Raw genomic sequence first — 25,236 nt, forward strand, 5'->3', positions numbered from 1 at the left:
TTAAGTTTACTGCTAACACCTGTTTGACAATCTCAGGTGTCATGTGAATTGACTATGTGGATAAATGTGTCTTTTTTGTTACTTTAATTCTGCCCACTACTCAGGCATTGTCATGAGAGGAACTATGAAATAATCACTGAAAACCAGACTGTTAAGATAAGCCAGCTTTTAAGTTTTCAGAGAGATAAACTGCTACTCCTCCCATCTTCAAAAATATATATATCCCTAGGTTCCTTTTCTTTTTTTTTTTTTCCTGCAATGGAGTCTCGCTCTGTCACCCAGTCTGGAGTGCCAATGGCATGATCTTGGCTCACTGCAACCTCCGCCTCTGGGGTTCAAGCGATTCTCCTGCCTCAGCCTCCCGAGTAGCTGGGATTACAGGCACATGCCAGCACGTCCTGCTAATTTTTGTATTTTTAGTAGAGATGGGGTTTCACCATGCTGGCCAGGCTGGTCTTGAACTCCTGGCCTCAAGTGATCCACCCACCTCGACCTCCCAGAGTGCTGGAATTATAGGCATGAGCCACCACACACAGCCTCCGGACTCCTTCTTTATATATACGGGAAATATAAGCAGAAGGGAGAGTGGAAACTTGTGCCTCATCTGACGCTCCATGTTGCTGGTGGCCATGAATGGAGTTACTGTTGAGACTGGAATGTGAGCTACAAGGAACTATATTTTATTCATTCAAATTGGACCATTTTGTTGTAATGTGGAATGCTGGAGAATGACGTTACAGGAATGCACATCCATATTTATAAGGCTTATTCCTACAATGTGGAAATGCCGAGCACACCATATTCTGAAGCTCTCTGCCAGTGTCTAGATTTTCCTATCCTTCAGACTATGTCTAAAGAGCAAAGCAGAAAAAATAAATAAATAAATAAAGTTGCTGTCTTTTTGAGCAAACTACAGGTATCTCCATAGTTAAAATGAATAATAATAAAAAAAAAAAAAAGAAAAAGCATATGGAATTAAAGACATCCTGCTCTAGGAAGAAGTGGCTAAGAGCGGGTGTTTATTCTTTGTGTCCTTGACAGCTGCAGTAAGGTGTCAAAATCCCTGAATATATGACTTTGGTATTTGTAAGTGAAATCCGGCTTGGTGGGAGATACAAACCACTCAGGATGGCGGTGTTCCCTCCTATAGCAGATAATCCATGGTACAAACAGACTAAGCATTTCCTGACAAAGGTGTAGTATAATCCTAACAATTACCTGCAGCCTTAGACTGTAGTACCCCTGAGTTTTATCACCAGTTGGTACATACCTCACAGCCCGGTCTGATCTTACACAAACAGGCACCCTCCCTGATCCGTGCTGGTGGGCAGCTGTAGGGAATGTCAAGGTCATTGTAGCTGAAATGCAACGAAGTGCGAAGCTTCTGAAGCCGCTCCATGCTACAGCAGGTCAATGGTGATTTTATAGAGATCGCAGATCTTAAGAGCAGGAGGGGCCCTCAGATCACCCCTTGTGTGCATGCCCCTTAGTTTTCAGGAGGAGAAAGTGCCAGAGAGGTTGAACGACTTCACCCAAAGCCATACAGCCAGGTGGGGCTGGCTTTGTATTTCACTGCATTCTGTCACTCATTCAAATGGTATTCATACTACTGGCCACAGAGCAACTCTGTTATGTACAGAGTCCTCACAAAGGACACCACTGTTGGTTTTGTCCCTATAACTGCCCCATATATTAGAATTTGTTTTCACTCTGCACGTGCACTATTTTTATCTTTAGAAAAAAAATGGTGATTTTTCTTTTAAATAGTGATTTTTTCTTCTAAATCTGCCACAGAAATTGTGGCAGATGGTAGATTCACGTTACTCAGGAAAGGGGAGGCTGGTTTTTGCTGTATTGGGTTCTTCTGTACTCCGTGGAGAGACACCAACCTGCAACCTAAGACAGTTCTCGGTGAGCCCACCATGCGCAGGCACTAGAGGGCAACCTTTCCAAACGCAGGCATTACAGACAGACACCCTTCCGTGGGTCTCTAGGAACTCTAAGGGCTGGGAAGTTTCTTAAGCCACAGAGAAAAAAGGCATTCCAGTAGACATCTCATCTCAGAAGAATGTCTTAATGGTGGCTAATCAGCTTGCCAGGACATATACTGTCAAATAGGTGTTTTCCATTACTTCTCTCTTCTTAAAAATAAACATACACACATACACAAAGACAACTCCAGACATAAAAGCATACATGCCTCAGACACACTAAATTCTCATTCCATGCTGGCATCTACAAGGGGGCGGTCTCTTAGGCTGCTTACTAAGCGTCAATACCAGCATCACGTTGTCATGGAAAAATGCAAAGCATTCATGCAAGTTAATAAAGTTACTATCATTTCTACGACTTACCAGGAACATACTGCTTAGTCGACTGAAAAATAAAGCACAGTCTTTTTGGGGATGATTCAGTTATATCTCAAGTCACGCCAAAAAAATCACATTTTCTATGATAATGGTCCCCATTTCCCTCCTCAAAGAACGAACAAAGCCTTTTATGTTTTCAAAAATATAACTACAGAGCTGAAAGGAAGCTTGTGAATCCATGCAGCAGAAGCAAAACTAGGCAGACTTCATCTGAATAGATATTGTCAAAATGAGCGCACAGAAATTAAACAGTTTTATTCTGCTTTACTCACATTTTTCTTCCTGTGTTTATGCAATTGTCACTTCGGGGAAGTTAGTCATTTTACATTTTATTAATTATGACATCAGATTATTTAAAATCATGCCTTACTGTTAACAGAAATATTTTTATTGAGTTTCTATCCTTCCAATACTGCAGAATTATATAGTATACTTTTTCACAACACTAAATCCACTTCTTGGCGTGGCAGTGGCATGTGGTGTGATGTGACAGAGCAGGTATCATTGAAGACAAGAGATTTTTATCTGACTTTTTAAAAACTCCTAAAAAGCTCTCATAAAATACAGCTGTTTTGTGAATTGAAATCTGTAAGTCATTCCTCTTAGGGGATACAATGAACCAGAGGTTCACAACTTCTTAGGAATAATATTGAAAGAATCAAAAGACTTGAAGAAGGAAAGGTAAGGAGGAGGGGGGTCAAGGTTTTCTTTGGCCATCACCATCCTTTCCTCTTCTTCAACCTATAAGAAGTCACAGCTTGCTTTTTCTATAAAAAGTGTTAGAGCACAGCCAGCTAGAACCAAGAATGGAAGCTGGTTAGGAAATGCTAAGATTTGAAGGACATGTCTGGGGTTGGCCCTGAGGGCAGGACTATGGCTTTGGGCAGCGGTGGCAGCAGGCATCAAGATCTAGGCAAGTCGGGTATCGTTCCAAGGTCTCTTAGCTACTTCCCCGTCTGCCACATGCTACATTTAGCTGGGTGTTATGTGGAATATGTGACCAGACACAATTTCCACAAAATATCACAAAATACACAGCCAACGCTCCATAGAAACAAGAACACCTGAGAAATAATTTTGTTTGTTTGTTTGTTTTGAGAGGAAGTCTCTCTCTGTCGCCAGGCTGGAGTGCAGTGGTGCAATCTCGGCTCACTGCAACCTCCACCTTCTGGGTTCAAGCGATTCTCCTGCCTCAGCCTCCCGAGCAGCTGGGACTACAGGCGCCCGCCACCACGCCTGGCTCATTTTTTGTATTTTTAGTAGAGACGGGGTTTCACTGTGTTAGCCAGGATGGTTTTGATCTGCTGATCTCTGCTCAGTATAGTGCTTCAGCATATCAGTAGCTACTGAGGGCAGGTGTTCTCTTTTCCTTTTTTTTTTTTGCTTGTTCATTGATTCATTCATTTATTAATCCATTGTTGTAGACTTACAGACAGGTGGAAACCAGCAGACCAGAACCCTCTGTTCATAACCTGGAGACCCTCCAAGCAGCTAGCTGGAGAGCCTCAGAGAAGTGCTTGCTTGGGCATTTCTCTTGGGTAAGCGAATTTTTTTTTTTTGGACAAGCTCTCACTCCATCACCCAGGATGGCATGCAGTGGTGCAATCTCAGTTTACTGCAACCTCTGCTTCCCGGGCTCAAGCCATCCTCCCACCTCAGCCTCCTGAGAAGCTGGGATTATAGGCATGCACCACCATGCCCGGCTGAATTTTGTATTTTTGGTAGAGATGGGGTTTCACCATGTTGCCCAGGCTAGTCTTGAACTCCTGAGCTCAAGCAGTCCACCCACCTCAGCCTCCCAAAGTGCTGGAATTATAGGAGTGAGCCACCATGCCTGGCCAGATGAGAGAAATCTATCTGCCAAGCAACTAGGCAGACCTCATAGTCAGGCTCTAAGTGCCTTTGCTCTTCTTGCTTTTCCTGTATTATCTGTCATTTCAATCATATTTAGTGAATAATTATTTATTATATTTTCATTGTTAGGGAGGTACCACCCGAGTAGATTTTAGGTAGGAAAACTGCCCCACTCTGCAGAGTGAACTGGAAGTGGCTTAAGAGCTTTGTGATTTTTTTCTGAGACAAGGTGGCTTAGGGTGGTGAGATTCACAAATACAACAGAAAAATAGAGTCGTATCATTCACTGTCCAATTATAGAGACTCGGAAAGTGGATATGTGTTGTGCACATGCTCAGTCAACAGTCAGCCCTGATTCAGGGATTATGGGCAATGCTTAACGGTTAGGAACTCTTCCTCTCATCCAAGTCCTGTAGCTTTTTGTTGTTGTTGTTGTTGTTGTTGTTGGGGAGAGAGTCTTGCTCTGTCACCCAGGCTGGAGTGCAGTGGCATGATCTCGGCTCACTGCAACCTCCGCCTCCCGGATTCAAGTGATTCTCCTGCCTCAGCCTCCCTTGTAGCTGGGATTACAGGTGTGTGCCACCACATCCAGCTAATTTTTGCATTTTTAGTAGAGACAGTGTTTCACCATGTTGCCCAGGCTGCTCTTGAACTCCTGGCCTCAAGTGATCCACCCGCCTTGCCTCCCAAAGTGCTGGGATTACAGGCCTGAGCCACCGCACCTGGCCCCAAGTCCTGCAGCTTCTCTTGGGTACTTGTTTTCATGTCCAGTAAAATATGAGGTAACAATTTGAAAGAAAAGGAGAGGGTGTGTCATGCAGGTGGCTGCAATGGTGATAGTGTAGCTCTTGCAGGTGGGCAGGAGGTTTCCAGAGAATAGAGTTGAATTCAAGAAAGCAATAATTCTCACCAGGAGTGACCTCTGGACCTCCCAATCCATTACTCAAGGCCAAGCTCGGGACTTTTCCCACTTCCCTTCATAACTGGGCCCCTCCTATGGCTCGTACCTTCCACTCTCAAGCTGTCTTACCTGAAGAGTTTTGACTTTGCCCAGGATGTTGTCCTGTGACATTGCTTGAACTGTCTGCTCACTTTCTGCTCCCCCATCAGGGATAAAAATACTGTCATGGGAAAATGCCCGGGTTCCCACAGAATAGTTGAAGGACCTGGAATGTAAATCATGTGCTTCATTTTATTAGGATAAAATTTCTTTTGGCAATTCAGTTTTCCATTATCCCTGATTGGAGGGACTCCACCCACATTCCCAGTCTCATTCGGCAAGCACTTTCAGCAGTGTGTCCCTTTCTGCTGGGGGTCTGCCAAGGAGCTGGGTAGACGAAAGGTCCCCATCTCTTACATAGCCCTAGTTCAGAGCCATTCACCATGAGAACACAAAGACAGTTACTTATTTGTATAGGATCCAAGACAGAAGGCACTGCAGAACTTTTAATTGGAAGAGACTTTCTCCAGCTGAGCTGTCACTATCAGTTTTGTCTCAGTAAGTCTTGCCAACCAGAATTTATTAAGTAACATGCAAATCTAGAAGTAAGAGGCAAGGATTTCTTTCTTTCAGATGACAACCAAACTGGAAGAAAGATGTACACATCCCAAACAAAGACTTTGGAAGAGAACTAGAGAATTGTTGATAGAGACAATAAATGCTTTAGGAATTTCGGGAAAATGGGAGACATTTGTGTTAGGGCCATTCTGACAGGCTTTGCATATATGGAACACCTTATAGGTGGCTGGTATCCAATAAAAACTTTTTAAATTTTTATTTTTATTTATTTATATTTTTTAGAGACAAGGTTTTATTCTGTTGCCCAGGCTGGAGTGCAGTGGTGTGATCATGGCTCAATGTAGCCTTAAACTCCTGGGCTCAAGGGATCCTGCAGAGTAGCTAGGAATACAGGCATCTGCTCCCACATTCAGCTAATTTATAATATTTTTTGTAGGGATGGGGTCTTGCTATGTTACCCAGGCTGGTTTTGAACTCCTGGCTTCCTCACAAAGCATTGGCATTACAGGCATGAGCCACTAAGCCCAGCTAAAACACTTTTCAGTTGAAGGGCTGGACTTGGAGGAAGTCTGGACTTCTACCAGACAATGAGGTATAAGCCGTGTGAAGTGCACAAAGACAGCCAGGCATAGTGGCTCATGCCAAGCCCAGCACTTTGGGAGGCAGAGGCAGGCAGATCACCTGAGGTCTGGAGTTCGAGACCAGCCTGGCCAATATGGTGAAACCCCATCTCTACTAAAAATACCAAAAAAACAAAAACAAAAACAAAAAAATTAGCCAGGCATGTTGGTGGCTGGCGCCTATAATCCCAGCTACTTGGGAGACTCAGATGGGAGAATCGCTTGAACCCGGGAGGCGGAGATTGCAGTGAGCCAAGATTGCACCACTGCACTCCAGCCTAGGCAAGACAGAGCAAGACTCCGTCTCAAAAAAAAAAAAAAAAAAAAAAGAAATGCACAAAGAGGAAGCAGCAGAAGTAAGCAAGTAAGATAGCAGTAAGGAAGCAAACTGTTCCTTACTTGATCTTGGAAACTAACTTATCTCTGGGAAAGAGTACACACCGAGGCTGCCAGCTCCTCACAGGGGCAGGAAGAGCAGCAAGGCAGGCACATTGCCACAATACCAGGCAACACAGGCAGCACTTGGAGGGGAGAGAGAGCACAACCTCCTCCTTCCCCTCCCCAGAAAGGGGCCCCTACTGGGGTTTTCTCAGTGACCAAGCGCATGAAAGAATAGCCAGCACTGGGGGCAGGTGTTCCCAGGCAGTGCCTCTGAACTGAATTACAGAATGCAGTGGGCAAGGTCCTGGGGCAGCTGTACTTGTTATCTGTCCAAGTCTAGACCCAGTTGGGAAGACTAATTACCAAATTTTATCATCTAGTTTGCTAAATTACAGGCAGCATGGTGTAAAAGTGTGCGAGGTTTACAAATGAAAGACTTGGATGTGAGCCTCCTGGCTATGTGATCTTAGGCAATAATAATAATTATTATAAACGTCAACCCTTATTTGATTTAAAAAAAAAACTGTGTGGAGTTTTACTTTCATTATCTCATTTAATCCCCATCATCACCATCTTGTGACAGATGAAACTCAGAGAGTAAATAACTTATATAAAGACATCCAGATTGAAGGAGTAGAGTGAGAAACTGAACTCAGATCTGCTGAGAATAATCTCATGCCAGCCAGCTGCCATATTTTAAAGTGGTAGAAGGTCTTATAGTATTGCCACCCATGAGTGACACAGGGTATGGGGACAGGAAGATGGTGCAGATGCCATGGGGCCTGGACTATGAGAGGGTTGAAGACACCAAATAGCTTGAATAAGACATAAGTCTTCAGCTAAATAACCCAGGGCACCATATAGCAGCAATTCCCTTTATGAAATATGAGGCACTCTTTTAGGAAACATGCAGGGAGATTAATATGTTATGATCTCCCTGTCCTCAGAGAATCTGGGACCTATGTCACAAACTGAGCTTCCAAGTTCACCAAAAAATGTTATGAAATAAACTTTTCATTTGAAGTTGTGTAATCGAACTTCTGAATATTCTGTCTAAACTTCGTTTTCAGATCCCTGGTTATGACTCAGTTGAGAGAAGGGGTAAATGACTTCATTTCTACACTGTATTTTTGCAAAGGGCAAAAAAAAAAATTGTATATTTTGCAAATATATTGCAAAGGGCACATATATAAATATACACATTTACTAATTTCTTGCAGTTGTGTGTACAGAGTACACCAATGCTAGGCTAAGTTCCACTCTAGTTTCTAAGTCAACCTTGACTGAGGCATGAAGTTTATCCCCCTGATCCCATTATTTTTTCCACATAGGCTAAGAATTGGCACTCTCCTGCTCTTTGGTGTTGAACTCCAAACTTTCATGTTGCCGGCAAACATCTGACGTCCATTCATTACTCACTTCCAGATGATCATATTGAAAAATAGAGAAAATGAAGAGTAATAATAGCAGTAGTAGTAATTATAATAGTGGCGGTCACAGTGGTAATATTTATCCTAGCTAAATTTTATTGGACACTTGTGATGTATCTTGCATATATGCTAACCTCTTTAACATAATATCAGAATCTTTTTGATATATAATATTTAAAACTTATGTGGTAGGCACTGTTAGTAAGGCTGTTTTACGGACAAGGAAACTAAGGTTTGAAGACAATGAGCAATTTGCTATAAATTAAGTAATTGTCTATATTATAATTTTTTCTGGACTCTGTTCCACTGGTCTACTTGTCTGTTTTTTGTTGTTGTTTTGTTTTTACTTTTTTTTACTTACCTGTTTTTATACCAATAACACTCTATCTTAATTGCTGTAGCTTTTTAAGGAGTCTTGATATCTAGTAGTTTAAGTTTTTCAGCTCTGGTTTTCTGGGTTTTTTTCTTTCTTTCTTTCTTTTTTTTTTTTTGTTGAGACAAGGTCTCGCTCTGTTACTCAGGCTGGAGTGCAGTGGCATGATCTCGGCTTAGTGTAACCTCCACCTTCTGGGTTCAAGCAATTCTCCTGCCTCAGCCTCCCAAGTAGCTCGGATTACAGGTGCCCACCATCACGCCTGGTTAATTTTTGTATTTTTGGTAGAGATGGGGTTTTGCCATGTTGGCCAGGCTGGTATCGAACTCCTGGCCTCAAGTGATCTGTCCACCTTGGCCTCCCAAAGTACTGGGATTACAGGCGTGAGCCGCCACACCTGGCCTCTACATAAATTTATACATATACACATACATGAATATACTATTGAGATTGCTTTCAGATGCCATTAAATCTATACATTTTTAAACTGATGTTTTTACAATATTGAATCTTTTAATCCATGAACATGGGCTAACTCCTCATGTATTTATATCATCTTTAATTTCTCTTAACAAATGTGTTGAAGTTTTCTGTATAGAGGTCTTGTACATATTTTGATAGGTTTATTCTTAAATATTTGGTGTTTCTGAATTTATTGTAAATGGTATAGAGTAAAATTTCTATTTTCTGATTTTTTAATTAGTGGATATAAAATGTAACTTATTTTTATATATTGATCTTATAACCAGAGACTTTGCTTAAGTTTATTTATCAATTATAATAATGTGACTGCTGATTCTTTTTTTTTTTTTTTTTAAGACAGGGTCTCAGTCACCAAGGCTGGAGTGCAGTGGCTGAATCATAGCTGCTGGGCAACCTTGAACTCCTGGATTCAGGGGATCCTCCTGCCTCAGTCTCCCAAGTAGCTGGGACTACAGGCTCATGCCAGCATACCTGGCTACTTTTAAAATTTTTTGTAGAGATGAATTCTTGCCATCTTTCCCAGGCTGGTCTGGAACTCCTGCCTCAAGCAATCCTCCCACCTTAGCCTCCCAAAGTGCTGGAATTACAGGCATAAGCCACCACACCTGAAGCACAGAATTTTTGTAGATATGCTTGTATTACTGCATCTTTGAAAAGACACGTGATCTACTGATACGGTTTGGATCTGTGTCCCCGACAAATCTCATGTCAAATTGTAGTCTCTAATGGTGGGAGGTGGCTGGATCATGGGGATGGATTTCTCATGAACGGTTCAGCATAATCCCCTTGGTGCTATTTTCATGGTAGTGAGTGAGTTCTTGCAAGATCCTGTTGTTTAAAAGCATGCAGCACCTCCTGCTTTGCTCTCTCTTGCTCCTGCTCCTGCCATGTGAAACACCTCACTCCCTCTTTGCCTTATGCCATGATTGGAAGCTTCTTGAGGCCTCCTTAGAAGTAGAAGCCACTATGCTTCCTGTACAGCATGCAGGATCATGGCCAATTAAACCTCTTTTCTTTATAAATTACCCAGTCTCAGGTATTTCTTTAGAGCAGTGCAAGAGCACACTAATACAGCTATCTTTCATTTATAGCTGATTTTAAAATTAGCCTCTTTGTCTTTGTTTTTTAGCAGTTTTACTCTGGTGTAGCAGGGTGTGAGCTTCTTTTAATTTATTCAGCTTGGGTTACACAGTGCTTCTTAAATTTGTAGCTTGATGTCTTTCATCAGCTTTGGAGTATTCTCAGCCTTTATCTCTTAAATACTGTTCTGCCCCATTATTCCTCTAATCTCTCTCTGATCCTCCCATGTTAAAACCTTTTAACTACAAGCCACATAACTTTTATTCTCATTATTATAGTTACCATTCTTTTTACTCAATATGATTCAGACTGGATATTTCTATGGACCTGCTTCCAGTTCACTAATTTTCTCTTTAAGTCCAATCTGCTGTTAAAACTCATCTGTTGAGCTCTTAATTTCAGAAGTATATTTTAGATCTCAAATTTCCACTTAATTGTTTAATAAATTTAAGTTCTCTGCTGAAATACTCCATCTTGTAAACTATATTCTTGAATATATTAATCACAATTATTTGAAAGTTTATCTGAAACTCCAACATCTAGGTCACCTTTAGGTCTATGTCTATTATCTTGTTTTTCTTGTAGTCTGTTTCTTAGATGCCTGGTAATTTTTAATTAAACTTCACACATCATGCCTCAAAAATTTTAGAGGCGGCCAGGTGCGGTGGCTCACGCCTGTAATCCCAGCACTTTGGGAGGCTGAGGCAGGTGGATCATGAGGTTAGGAGATGGAGACCATCCTGGCTAACACAGTGAACCCTGTCTCTACTAAAAATACAAAAAATTAGCTGGGCGTGGTGGCGGGTGCCTGTAGTCCCAGCCACTTGGGAGGCTGAGGCAGGAGAATTGCGTGAACCTGGGAGGTGGAGGTTGCAGTGAGCCGAGACTGCGCCACTGCACTCCAGCCTGGGCGACAGAGCAAGACTCTGTCTCAAAAAAAAAAAAAAAAAAAAATTTTTAGAGGCTGCGTTCTCTCTTTCCAGAGAGGACTCACCTGATCTTCTTGAAGGCTACAAACAGCAAAGAAGCACATCACTTCAATCCAATCAAAGACTGAGCTAATTCATGGCTGGTTAGAAATCTTTGTAAGGCTCAGACTACTTCTGTTTTGCCTCCACTTCTAGGGTGTGGTCCTCCCAGAGCCTCAACTGAGAGCCTGGGTTATTTCCTAAGGTCCCCCTCCTTGGCATATCTGAGTGTAAACTGTTAGAAGCAGCCAGGCCACATCTTAAATGCTTTGCTGCTTAAAAATTTCTTTCAACAGATACCCTAAGTCACCACTTTTGAGTTCAAACTACCACAGATCTCTAGGGAATGAACACAATGCAGCCAAGTTATTTGCTACAGTACAGCAAAGGAGACCTTGGCTCCAGTTCTCAGTAAGTTCCTTATTTCCATCTGAGACTGCATCAGCCTGGCCTTCACTGTCCATATAACTATCAGCATTTTTAGTCACAAGTATTTAACCAGTCTCTAAGAAATTCCAAACTTTCCCTCATGTTCTTGTCTTCTCCTGAGCCCTCCAAACTCTTCCAACCTTTGCCTGTTACCCAGTTCCAAGGCTGCTTTGACATTTTCAGGTATCTTTATAGCAATGCCCCATTCTTTGGTACCAGTTTTCTATATTAGGTCATTTTTGTGTTACTGCATAGAAATATCTGAGGCTGGGTAATTTATAAAGAAAAGAGGTTTAACTGGCTTATGGTTCTGCAGGCTGTATAAGCATGGCACCAAGTATCTGCTTGGCTTCTGGTGAGGGCCTCAAGAAGCTTACAATCATGGTAGAAGGCAAAATGGGGGCAGGTACGTCAGTCATGTGGTGAGAGTAGGAGAAAGAGGGCAGCATTTGTATAATATTAAATCTAATATTAAATCTTTGGTAAGCATGGTTACCAGTTCCAGCTCCAAACAACTCTACAATGTAGATTATTTCCTGTTCTCTGAAGGGGAAGCTGAGGTGGGTAAAAATATTGCCCAAAGTTCCAAAATTTGAGGCAGGGTTGGAATTGAAACTGAATAGCCTTTGCGTGGAGATCTCAGCTTGAAACCATGTTCTAATGAACACAGAGCTTGGTGGAGCCATGGTCCTCAACCAGCTGGGAAGTGCAAACTACATGATTGGGAGGTGGAGAGGCAATTTACCACAAATTGTACCTTAGCAGAGTTCATCGGGACTTCTTTATTCTTGACATTTAAAGATCTTTCACAGTTGATTGTGAAGAAGGCCAACTCCACCTCTCCCTGCTTCCTTTTAAGAGGGAGCCAAGAGAGAGGGGCCTTTCAGCCTCAATGCTGCAACTTTCCCTCACTCTCTCTCTGCTCAAATGATAGAAAATGGACTTGCCAGGTGGGAACCTTCTCTTCTGCTACTGAGAACCAGAGCAGCCTCTTGCTTGTGAGAAGAGCTGTATAAAGACCTCTAAAATCCCACAGATTTTAAACCTTGAACTGGAGGATTGTCAATATAGTCATTTAACAATCATTTTAATTTAAACAAGATTTGAAGTCAAATGCAAAGCACACATGGTAAAAGCCAACTCTACAAAGAGAGGAAGAAAGGCCCACTTGGGAAGTTCAGAACAGCACTGGTATCTGAGCAACAGTTTTCATAAGCCTAGAAAAGAATCACAGCCCTGACTTATAGAGGCCAGAAAAATGGTCCCTTTGGATTGGAGGTCCAAAGAGCAGAAGTTCCTGGGGCTTTAGAAGGCAGTCAGCTCTCCTATGTACATGTACAAAGGAGCATGGCTGAGATGTTTTAACTGTCATTTCTACATTTCTGTCCTGATTTGCTGTTGTCATTGATATTATTTTTATTGACAGAGAGGTTGGGCTTTGAAACATTTCATCAGGCATTTCTAATCAGCCCAAAGATACCAGCTTTTGGACTTGCCCCTCTACTTTTCACTGCCTCCTGCAGTTATCTTTCTAAAGACATTGATGGGAGAACAGCCTGAGGTTGCTCTTCTGGCTTTACCTTTAATAACTGCCTCACTCCAATACTCTCTTCTTCTCCTCATGTGTCTCCAGCTACAGTAGAGTGACTTTCCCACTGTTTCTGCAAACTTAACATGAATTCATCAATTTTCCCACAGAACTCCTATCTTTTCTGTTTCTTTGTTACTCTCATCCCCCGGACTCTGTGCTATATTATTTTGTAAGTGAGGTAAAGTCCAGATTAGGAGGAAGATAAAATGCAAAAACCTTAACAGATAACATCGCCTGTGCTTTCACTTTCAGAAATCCTGCAAAGACAATGTAAAAATTCATGCAGAAGACTGGAAATCCTGAGCTCGCAGACCCATTCCGAGCCTGCATTCCACTCTGCCTGCCAATATTTCTCCGCACCTGTGCCTGGATGCCTGGAGCGCTGCTCTTCACATCTCTAGTGAGTCTCTACGAGTAAACTGGCAGCAGCAAAAGGCAGTGTACTGTATCAGCGATGACAGGGACAGCCCTCACACAGCCAACAGCCACTGCAGAAAGGGCCCCTCTGTGCTCATGGAGTCCAAGACCCAAGTCTTTATGGATTGAGAAGCTGAGGCCCAGCAAAGTGAAGAGAGAGACTCAATCAAAACAGAAACCAGAACTCAGGCTCCCGGCTCCTATTGACAGGGCTTATTACAGTGTTTACAGATGTCTGGATTTCTTAGAGAACAATGACATTATATGAATGGTGGCTGCTCGATCACGACAAGAAAGGAGCATTAAGAGGGTTCCAGTTCACCCACAATTGCGAATGTTGTACAAAAGAGGATATGCCAGTTGTACTTTGTTTTTTTTTGAGACAGAGTCTCATTCTGTTGCCCAGGCATTCTGTTGCCCAGGCATTCTGCTGCAGTGGTCTCTCTGCTCACTGCAGCTTCAAACTCTCCAGGCTCAAGGGATCCTCCCACCTCAGCCTCCCAAGTAGCTGGAAATACAGGTGTGCACCACCGTGCCTGGCTAATTTTTTATTTTTTTCATAAAGATGGGATCTTGCCATGTTGCCCAGGCTGGTCTCGAACTCCTGGGCTCAAGCGATCCTCCTGCTTTGGCCTCCCAAAGTGCTGGGATTACAGGTGTGAACCGCCATGCCAAGCCCAGTTTTAATTCTTAAACACAAAATCTGTTATTACCAAGTGGGATCCCAGCATCCATAAATTTTTTCATATTTGTATAATATTGATCAAGATTTTATTACGATAAAATGTATATAACATAAAATTTAGTATTTTAACATTTTTTTTAGTACACAGTTCAGTGGCATTAAATACACTCATATTACAATGAAACCATCAGCACTATCGACTTTTAGAACTTTACCATCATCCTAAACTTCATATCCATGCAACAATAACTCCCCACTCTCCCCTCTCTGCAGTCCCTGGTAACTACTATTGTACTTTCTGTCTCTATGAATTTTACTATTTCAGGTACTTCCTTTAAATGGAATCATATAATATCTGTCCTTTTGTGCCTGGCTTATTTCACTTAGCATAATGTTCTGAAAGTTCATCCACATTGTAGCATGTATCAGAATTTCCTTCCTTTTTAAGAATGAATAATTCCATTGTACGTATATATCACGTTTATACATTCATCCATCAATGGGCATTTGGGTTGTTTCTCCTTTTTGGCTATTGTAAGTAGCACTGCCATGAACATGGGTGTGTTGATGAAGATTTTAAAAATACAAGAATGCAGCCTTATGACTCATATCTATGTGTAGACATGGCTGAAAAAGTAAATAGGTGTGCCGTAAGTCCCCATTCCACATAGAAGATCTACATCATCTTGATATCCTCCACCCAAATTAAACAGTCAATATCTGTAAAGATCAGTAGCGATCTCATAAGACCAAAGAAGTAAAAGAAAGAGGAGAAGGAAAAGGAAGAGGAAGAGTAGGAGCACTTCAGCAGCACATACACTACAACTGGAACGATATGGAGATTATCATGGTCCCTGTGCGAGGATGACATGCAATTAAGTGAATTAATGCAGAAACAGAAAACTAAATATTGCATGTTCTCACTTATAAGTGGGAGCCAAGTCTTGGGAACACACAGACATAAAGATGGGAACAACAGATATTAGGGACTCCAATAGGAGAGAGGGAGGGAGCGGGAGGCAAGAGCTGATACATTTCCTATTGGGTACTTTCTTCACTATTTGGGTGACAGGATTAAACGACGCTCAAACCTCAGCATCATGTAATATACCCTTGTAACAAACCTATACATGTACTCTCTGAATCTGAAATAAAAATGGAATTTTTTAAAAAAAGAAGAGTAGGAGGAGGAAGGTAAGAAGAGAAGGAAATTAAGAAAAGAGGAAGAAAAAAGGAGAAGAGGAAAAATCTTTGACATTTGCCTAAAATCATGGGAAATTTTGAGGTCAGTTCTTGAAAACCTGATCCTGGTACCCGATGCACAGAACAATAGCCCATAGGGTTCCGTCCCTGCCACTCCTACCCAAGAAGGTTCAAATACCATGAACCCACTCCAGGAACTATTAGCTACAGACTAGAGGCTTTGAATAGGCTTAGTCAATTCTAAGGGAAGATGCGTTTAGCACTAATAAAAACTCACAGAGGTTTACGGGGTCCTGTTCTACCTACATTTTAAAACATTTAAGCCCTTTGATCTAACTCATTATGGGTTTAGAAAGACAGCAGGAAACACACATTGGTATTTCTCCTTTACTCCACCTCCTCTTTCCTTTCCTTTCCCCAGAGTCAGATGAATTAACTCCAAGGTTTTACCTAGAGGCTCCAAATGACGACTTTAGGGCCAGGCACGGTGGCTAATGGCTATAATTCCCAACGCTTTGAGCAGGGAGAATAGTTTGAACCCAGAAGTTCAAGATCAGCCTGGGAACCATAGCAAGAGTCCATCTTTTTTTTTTTTTTTTTTTTTAATTTATGAAGTATTTATTGATCATTCTTGGGTGTTTCTCGGAGAGGGGGATATGGGAGGGTCATAGGATAATAGTGGAGAGAAGGTCAGGAGATAAACACATGAATAAAGGTCTCTGGTTTTCCTAGGCAGAGGACCCTGCGGCCTTCTGCAGTGTTTCTGCCCCTGGGTACTTGAGATTAGGGAGTGGTGATGACTCTTAAAGAGCATGCTGCCTTCAAGCATCTGTTTAACAAAGCACATCTTGCACCGCCCTTAATCCATTTAACCCTGAGTTGACACAGCATATGTTTCAGAGAGCATGGGGCTGGGGAAAAGGCCATAGATCAACAGCATCCCAAGGCAGAAGAATTTCTCCTAGTCAGAACAAAATGGAGTCTCCTATGCCCACCTCTTTCTACACAGACACAGCAACAATCTGATCTCTCCTTCCTTTCCCCACACTTCCCCCCCTTCTCTTCAAAAGAGTCCATCTTTACAAAAAATAATTTAAAAAATTAGCCAGGTTCACCAGGCATAGTGGCTCTTGCCTGTAATCCCAGCACTGTGGGAGGCCAAGGTGGGCAGATCGCCTGAGGTCAGGAGTTCAACACCAGCCTGGCCAACATGGTGAAACCCCCTCTACTAAAAATATAAAAATTAGCCAAGCATGGTGGTTCACACCCGTAATCCCAGCTACTTGAGAGGCTGAGACAGAAGAATTGCTTGAACCTGGGAGACAGAGGTTGCAGCGAGCCAAAATCATGCCACTGCACTCCAGCCTGGGTGACAGAGTGAGACTCTGTATCAAAAAAAAAAAAAAAATTAGCCAGGTATAGTGCTGCACATTTGCAGTCCCTGCTACTCAGGAGGCTGAAGAGGGCAGATTGCTTGAGCCCAGGAATTCGATGCTGCAGTGAGTTATGATCACATCACCATACTCCAGCCTAGGTGACAGGCCTTGCCTCCAAAAATAAAAGGAAATAAAAGGCTGTTATAGAATAAATAACATAGTACTGTCAGGCTCACTTTGGCAGCAAATACATCAAAATACAGGGCGTTTTGAAGGGCTTGTTTCTGTGCTTAAAGTTGTCAAGAGCTTAGGAAACTCAGCGGAGGTCTGGATGAGTCATTGCAATTTGCTGGAGTAGTATATGGATAGGATGATTATGCTAATAAGCATGCCAGCAGCAATGGTTAGGGCTCACACACTGTAACCTTTGCTCAGGTGAACCTTTTATTTTTATTATTACTTTTTATGTTGAAGCCGTTGCAGACTTTGTTTTCCCGGACCATTTGAGAGGAAGTCACTGGCATGATGCTCATCACCCTGACCAGGGCAGCAGTGGGAGCCAGAGGACTTGCTCTTGAACACACAATAAGATGTTAATGGGAATCTGCAGAAATAAGCGCAGGAACCCTGAGAGCAGTCGAAAAATCAATGAGTGTATAATTGTTATTGTTGCCCTGGTTTTACTTCTACCCTATTGCAATATAATTGACATCTGTATATGATCTCCAAGTTGCATCTTTTCCAATTCAGCTTTCTCTGAAACCCTACAGTAATCTTTTTTTTTTTTTTTTTTTTTTTTTTGAGACGGAGTCTCGCTCTGTTGCCCAGGCTGGAGTGCAGTGGCAAGATCTCGGCTCACTGCAAGCTCTGCCTTCCAGGTTCATGCCATTCTCCTGCCTCGGCCTCCCAAGTTTTTTGTGGGGTTTTTTGTTTTGTTTTGTTTTGTTTTGTTTTTGGAGACAGAATCTCAAGCTGTTGCCCAGGCTGGAGTACAGTGGCACAATCTCAGCTCACTGCAACTCCCACCTCTGGGGTTCCAGAGATTCTCATGCCTCAGCCTCCCAAGCAGCTGGGATTACAGGCGGATGCTACCACACTTGTCTAATTTTGGTATTTTTAGTAGAGATGGGGTTTTGCCATGTTGGCCAGGCTGGTCTCAAACTCTTGGCCTTAAGTGATCTGCCCACCTCAGCCTCCCAAAGTGCTGGTATTACGGTCGTGAGCCACTGTACCTAGCCCCCTATATTAATCTTAAAGGAGTTAATTTGCCAGCTCAGAAACCACTGGTGTTTCCCTCATGCCAAAATCCTCCCAGATAAAGCTGCAGTGGTTGCTTGGCATTTAAGGCTCTTCATGCCAGAGCCCTAAAGTACTCTGGCTCTATGAAACAGAGGTTGTGTAGTGTAGGGATTACCTCTTACCTCTTAGGAATTAGTTCTTACCTCTGAAACCTAGTTCTACCACTTACCAGCTGTGTGGCTTTCAGCAAGTCTCTAAACCTCCAGGTGCCTCAGTTTCCTTAACTGTTAAATGGGGATAATAATAAGACCTACCTCACAGGGCTTTCATTAGAATTAAATTTATGATGTGTAAAACACTAAGAATGGTGTAAGCAGTGCTGGGCACCTATAATCCTAGCGCTTTGGGAGACCAAAGCAGGAGGATGGCTTGAGGCCAGGAGTCTGAGACCAGCCTGGGCAACAACACTACAAGACCCTGTCTCTAAAAATAAAAAATAAAAAATTCATGGGGCGTGGTGGCCCGTGCCTGTCGTCCCAGCTACTCAGGAGGCTCAGGTGGGAGGATTGCTTGAATTCAGGAGTTTAAGGCTGCAGTGAGCTGTGATCCCACCACTGCACTCCGGCCTTTGTGATAGAGCAAGACACTGTCTCTTAAAAAAAAAAAGTTATTATCTAATGTCACCCTACTTCAAGCATCCATGAGGCAAACCTGACCTGTCTGTTCCTCAAATACCATCACTGGGTTCTATTACCGCATAGGGTCTTCTGCTGCATGGACTGCCCAGTGCCAGTCTCGCAATTCAGTTCTTACCCATTGATGAGGTTTGGATTTGTGTCCCCGCCCAAATCTCACATTGAATTGGAGGGGCGGCCTGGTGGGAGGTGATTGGATCATGGGGGTGGATTTCCCTCATGCTGTTCTTGTGATAGTGAGTGAGTTCTCACAAGATCTGATGGTTAAAAGTGTGTGGCACTTCCCCCTTTGCTCTTTGTCTCTCCTGCTCCACCATGGTAAGACGTGCTTGCTTCCCTTTCACCTTCCACCATGACTGTAAGTTTCCTGAGGCCTCCCACCCATGCTTCCTGTTAAGCCTGTGGAACTGTGAGTCAATTAAACCTCTTTTCTTTATAAATTACAGTCTCTTTATAGCAGTGTGAAAACAGACTAATACACCATCTTTTGGGGTCCAGCTCAAACCTTATCAGCCCCACACACCTTTTCTTGCTCCCTTTTGTCCCTCAGGAATCCCTTTGTATGAATCTCATGCTGTTTGATGTTACGGTTACTGTAATCAAGCCTTTAATGAGAGAGAAAATAAAAGTGCTTTGCATGTTGTAAAGTACGACACAGATGTGATTCTTTTTTTTGTTTGTTTTTTGTTTTTGAGACGGAGTCTCACTCTGCAGCCCAGGCTGGAGTGCAGTGGCACCATTTCGGCTCACTGCAACCTCCGTCTTCTGGGTTCAAGCAATTCTCCTACTTCAGCCTCCCAAGTAGCTCGGATTACAGGCACCCACCACCATGCCTGGCTAATTTTTGTATTTTTAGTAGAGATGGGGTTTCACCATGTTGGCTAGGCTAGTCCCGAACTCCTAACCTCAGGTGATCCACCTGCCTCGGCCTCCCAAAGTGTCAGGATTACAGGCGTGAGCCACCGCGCCTGGCCAATGTGATTTTACTGACAATAGTGATACCATCTTATCTCCACCCCAGTACTATGTGTGGCATGAGGTCAGGGATCACATCTATTATCTTTGTTTTTCCCATAGTGCTTTCTATTATCAAATTTGTCAGCTTTTTTTTTTTTTTTTTTACTTTAGGATGGGTTCTTACTATGTTGACCAGGCTGGTCTGAAACTCGTGGGCTCAAGGAATCCTCCCACCTCAGCCTCCCAAAGTGCTGGTATTACAGGTATGAGCCGCTGTGCCCCACCAAACATTTTCAAAGGATAAGAAAATGATTACTACTGTAGAGTGAGTTGGTTTACCAGGTGGGTTTTCTGTAGAGAGATCACTGAGGTAATGGAAAGTATGATGCAGATGTGTCATGGGAAAATGCAGAATATGTTCAGATCATGGCTGTTTTCCAGGAGGTCACTGCAGAAAGCTCCAAGAAGCCAACGGGTGGCAAGTCAGGAGGCTGTTCAGCCTCTCTCAAGGTTTCTTTTGAGCCTTCTTTTCAACTTAAACCAGGGAACTGCTCCAGGCTTTGCTTCCCACTTTCTATTTCAAACCTTCTCTCTCACACCTAGTTTTCCTGGTGTCTACATGTGTCAGTTACCAGTCTGATCTGTAGGCAACAGAAACTTTGTTTCACTCAACCTAAAGAAAATGTACTAGAAGTACAGTGGAGGCTCACGGAACAAAAGAAACCAGATTGCAGGCTTGGAAAAACACTGGAGTTGGGTAGGAGAGCTCTAGAGCCTAGGCATCAGGAGCCACAGGCACCATTAGGCCGCAGAGTGAGCTCCTCCTAGAAGCTGTGTTCCCTACATCTTTGATTCACCTGCCAAGTCAAAGTCCTAGGGAAGAACATGTGATTGGCCAGGCTGGGTTGCAGGCTTATGCCAGGCTGCAGTGGGAGGGGAAGTGGAAGATCTGATCCTTTTGATTTCTGTCCGAGGAAGCAGGCACTATGTCCTATCAGAGCTACACACAGCAAGGTAAAGACAACTCCCTAAAAGGGAAGGAGCTTTCAGGGAGTCACCTTGACTCGAGAAGGGGAACTGGATGCTAATGGCTAAGTGACCAAAAAACAGCTACCACACTATGCTTCTAGGTCTGCGTCTGGATTCTCTCTTCTAGTCTAGCCCACCCGGATGGATGACTCACTTGCACAACTCCCTGTATTGTGATTCTACTTCTCCCCAGGAGGCTGCCCTTCTTTCTTGGTGGCATGTGCTGCTGCCTGAGAGCAAAGGTTGTCACACCCCATGGTCCTGGGATGCTGAAACCCAGGCCCAGTGCTCTATGCTCATACCTATCTGGAGGAATGGGAGAGATGAGACAGAGGTATATGCTGGGTCTGTGGCCTGGAGCTCAGCACACTTGAAGGTCAGAGCAAAGAGACAGGTTGCAAAGGAAAGCAAAACAAACTAAGTTAGCCCTGCAGCCACGCTACTCCATCTTTCACCCTCTAGGCACTTAGTGCTAAGGAGAGCGGAGAGGGGTCAGGAAGAGCTAGCTCCATTTTAAGCTCTGTCGTCTGGTGCCACTATCTGCGAAAGATAGTGTCTATGCGAAAGGAACAATGAAAAGCAAGAGGCAGTTTGGTAGGCAGAGGCATTTCTGAGAAAGTTCTCCTCATTCACGACAATACAAGACAGAGACTGCCTTCTTTCTGTCTGTGGTCTTTGTCATCCGCCTATGACACCTGAAACTGTGACAGCCATCTTGTGACTATGAGGGAACAAACCTGAGGACAAGAGGCCACTCCCTGAGGATGCCAGAGAAAAAGGGACTCAGATTGGATCCTGGTGATGTTGCTGGGCCATTTCATCAACCAACCTTGGAACTTGGAAAGTCTTCCAGACTTTCTGGTCCATCAGACAATATACTTCATTCCTGTTGAAGATGCTAGAAGTTCTGATTTCTGTTAAAACTGCAATCATCCTACCTGATACAGCTTTCTAACCACTCTTCTAAGCACTGGGCACAATCTAAGACCTGCTGACATCATCCAACTGTGGAGTGCGAGCCTACAGAGGGAAATTCTTCCCATCCAAAAAAGGAGAAGGCTTTCTGCAGCTGCACAGTGAATGCATGCCTGAGGCCAGCTCTCCTATTCCTTATCCTTTGTCTTTTTTGGACAAGAATCATGTAATTTGGGACCATAGATATTGGGTAATTACTATGGCAATGATTAGGGATTCACTTCAGGAATAAGGAAATATAATTATAGTCCCATTTCAGCTTGTTTCCATGACAACAGGGGCAATTGCGATTGATCAGCAATTTTCTTCCTAAACAGATCCGTGAGTCTCATTCAAATGAAATGTTAAAGAGCAATTAAATATCCTCATCAAACAAACTAGAGTTGCTGGAAGAGACTGGAGTCAGATTATCTGACTTAGAGGCTCATCCTGAACTTGGGTATTCTATCAAAATATACGGTACCTGATAGGCTATAGTGTACCAAATTATCTGTTAATTACAAAAGAAACAGGGTACGTCATACAAATTCAAGGAAAAGGAGGAAAGTTTGGAATCTCAAATGGAGAATCTTAGAATTGGAAGTCAGAGGGTCATCTACTCCAGTCTGTAAGCTCAGTCCTGTGTCTACATCACCTACGACAAATGATCTTCTAACTTGCCTCTAAAGCCCACTTCACAGGCTTCCATGCTATTTATTCCACTCCTACGTTTCGCCATGTGGAAAAAGATCTTTTCATAAACCTCTGTAGCTGGCATTTGAATCAATTTTCTTCTGGTTCATGCTCTGGAAATAGTAGTCATCAATATCCTCTTTATCTCAATACTAATATTAACCTGCTTTTTAAAGTGCTTTATTGCAGACAGCGCAATGTCATATGCATTTTTGTCCTTCTAATAATCCTGGGAGATGAAGGAGCTAGCTAGGTTAGGGTCACACAGATCTCGAGTGAGACACCTGGCTTCCTGTTCTGCTGCATTTACCACATATTGTATCTCTAAGAATTGCTATACCTCAGCAGTCCCCAACCTTTTCAGCACCAGGAACCCGTTTTGTGGAAGATAATTTTTTCATGGACAGGGGGTGGGAAGATGGTTTCAGGATGAAACTGTTCCACCTCAGATTATCAGGCATTAGATTCTTATAAAAAGCACGCCACCTAGATCCCTCGCACGCACAGTTCACAGTAGGGTTCATGCTCCCGTGAGAATCTAATGCAGCTGCTGATCTGATAGGAGGTGGAGCTCAGGCAGTAATGCTCCCTTGCCTGCCACTTACCCCCTGCTGTGCGGCCTGGTTCCTAACAGGCCACAGACCGGTACTGGTTCACCACCTGGGGGTTGGGGACCCCTGCTATGACTGATTCATCAACCTTCTTCTCTAGACGTATTCAGCTCAGCTCTGCTGATTTTCCTGCTTAGTCTCTAATTTTTTATTTAATGGGTTTTGCACCTCTTCACCATTCCGTATTCAATTTCAGCACATCCCAGGTTCCTAAGGATGGAGGATAAACAATCAAGTAAAACAGGTCCTTTCTGACTTCATTCTCGGAAAAGCAGCAAGGTCAGGTGAATCAATGCAAACAATGGTAAGCAGGGAGCCTGCACTTCAGTGTAATTTCATTGGTAACACGAAGTCTCATGGCACCAACTGTGGATTCTTCCTTTTCCAGCAGGTCTGAGAGACAGTGACACTCTTTACCAAGGTGGGAAACTGGAGGCCAAATTAGATGAATATTGACTTGTCCAGTGGGAAAAGTCAGTATGGCGAAGAGCAATAATCATGCATTCATTCATTGAATAAATGCTTACTGAATACCTGCTATGTGCCAGGCCCAGCGTTAGAGGCTTGAAATACAATGAATGGCAAGTCACAAAGCTTACTTTTAGGGAAAGGTCAAGGAAGTTGTGAGAACAATGTCAGGGGGAGGGGCCTGATCTAGGCTGAGGGAATCAAAGAAAGCTTGCTCTCCTAAGGAAGGCACATTTGTGCAGAAAACTCAAGGACGGAGAGGAATTAGACAAAGGAAGGAGGTGGAGATGGGGGATGGGGCTATTCAAGAAAAAAGCACTACCATGTGCAAAATGGGCAGGCTTGGATTGTAGTCACATTTTTTTTTTCTTTTTATTATACTTTAAGTTTTAGGGTACATGTGCACAATGTGCAGGTTTGTTACATATGTATACATGTGCCATGTTGGTGTGCTTCACCCATTAGCTCGTCATTTAACATTAGGTATATCTCCTAATGCTATCCCTTCCCCCTCCCCCCACCCCACAACAGGCCCCGGTGTGTGATGTTCCCCTTCCTGTGTCCTTGTGTTCTCATTGTTCAATTCCCACCCGTGAGTGAGAACATGCGGTGTTTGGTTTTTTGTCCTTGCGATAGTTTGCTGAGAATGATGGTTTCCAGCTTCATCCATATCCCTACAAAGGACATGAACTCATCCTTTTTTATGGCTGCATAGTATTCCATGGTGTATATGTGCCACATTTTCTTAATCCAGTCTATCATTGTTGGACATTTGGGTTAGTTCCAAGTCTTTGCTATTGTGAATACTGCCACAATAAACATACACGTGCATGTGTCTTTATAGCAGCATGATTTATAATCCTTTGAGTGTATACCCAGTAATGGGATGGCTGGGTCAAATGGTATTTCTACTTCTAGATCCCTGAGGAATCGCCACACTGACTTCCACAAGGGTTTAACTAGTTTACAGTCTCACCAACAGTGTAAAAGTGTTTCTGTTTCTCCACATCCTCTCCAGCACCTGTTGTTTCCTGACTTTTTAATGATCGCCATTCTAACTGGTGTGAGATGGTATCTCATTGTGGTTTTGATTTGCATTTCTCTGATGGCCAGTGATGATGAGCATTTTTTCATGTGTCTTTTGGCTGCATAAATGTCTTCTTTTGAGAAGTGTCTGTTCATATCCTTCGCCCACTTGTTGATGGGGTTGTTTCTTTTTTTCTTGTAAATTTGTTTGAGTTCATTGTAGATTCTGGATATTAGCCTTTTGTCAGATGAGTAGATTGCAAAAATTTTCTCCCATTCTGTAGGTTGCCTGTTCACTCTGATGGTAGTTTCTTTGGCTGTGCAGAAGCTCTTTAGTTTACCCAAGATGGCCAAATAGGAACAGCTCCAGTCTACAGCTCCCAGCATGAGCGATGCAGAAGATGAATGATTTCTGCATTTCCATCTGAGGTACCGGTGCATCTCACTGGGGATTGTCAGACACTGGGTGCAGGACAGTGGGTGTAGTCACATTTCTAACACTAATAGCACTGTCACCTCTTTGAGCCTGTTTCCCCATTTATAAAGTGAAGGTATGGGATCAGAACTAAAAATTACCCTAAACCATTAATATTTTATATTCCCACCAGCAATGTGTGAGGGTTCCAATCCCTATATATCTTCATCAACACTTGTTATTGTCTGTCTTGTTTGGTTGTAGCCTTCCTAATGGGTGTGAAATAATATCTCATTTGTGGTTTTGATTTGTACTTCCCTGATGGCTAATGATGTTGAGCAAGTATGGTTTATGTGTTAATTGATATTTTT

The 25,236-nt window shown here is 43.0% G+C and overlaps 1 protein-coding gene and 1 pseudogene across 7 annotated transcripts in view; one reads left to right on the plus strand and one right to left on the minus strand.

Moving 5' to 3' along the window:
- CRACD (capping protein inhibiting regulator of actin dynamics) overlaps positions 1-25,236 on the minus strand; it is a 279,184-nt gene that overhangs the window by 25,884 nt on the left and 228,064 nt on the right. For 6 of the 7 annotated variants that reach the window (XM_054553975.2, XM_054553979.1, XM_054553970.2 and 3 more), the window contains one exon: positions 5,254-5,389. The exons of the other annotated variant lie outside the window; for it this stretch is intronic. In XM_054553975.2, coding sequence (XP_054409950.1) covers positions 5,254-5,295 — 42 coding nt within the window. In that variant the 5' untranslated portion in view covers positions 5,296-5,389. The remainder of the gene's footprint in view (positions 1-5,253; positions 5,390-25,236) is intronic. 7 annotated transcript variants of the gene reach the window in all.
- LOC129059246 (U6 spliceosomal RNA) lies at positions 14,999-15,098 on the plus strand (annotated as a pseudogene).

This window comes from Pongo abelii, chromosome 3 (assembly GCF_028885655.2).
Source record: "Pongo abelii isolate AG06213 chromosome 3, NHGRI_mPonAbe1-v2.0_pri, whole genome shotgun sequence".
NCBI lineage: Eukaryota > Metazoa > Chordata > Mammalia > Primates > Hominidae > Pongo > Pongo abelii.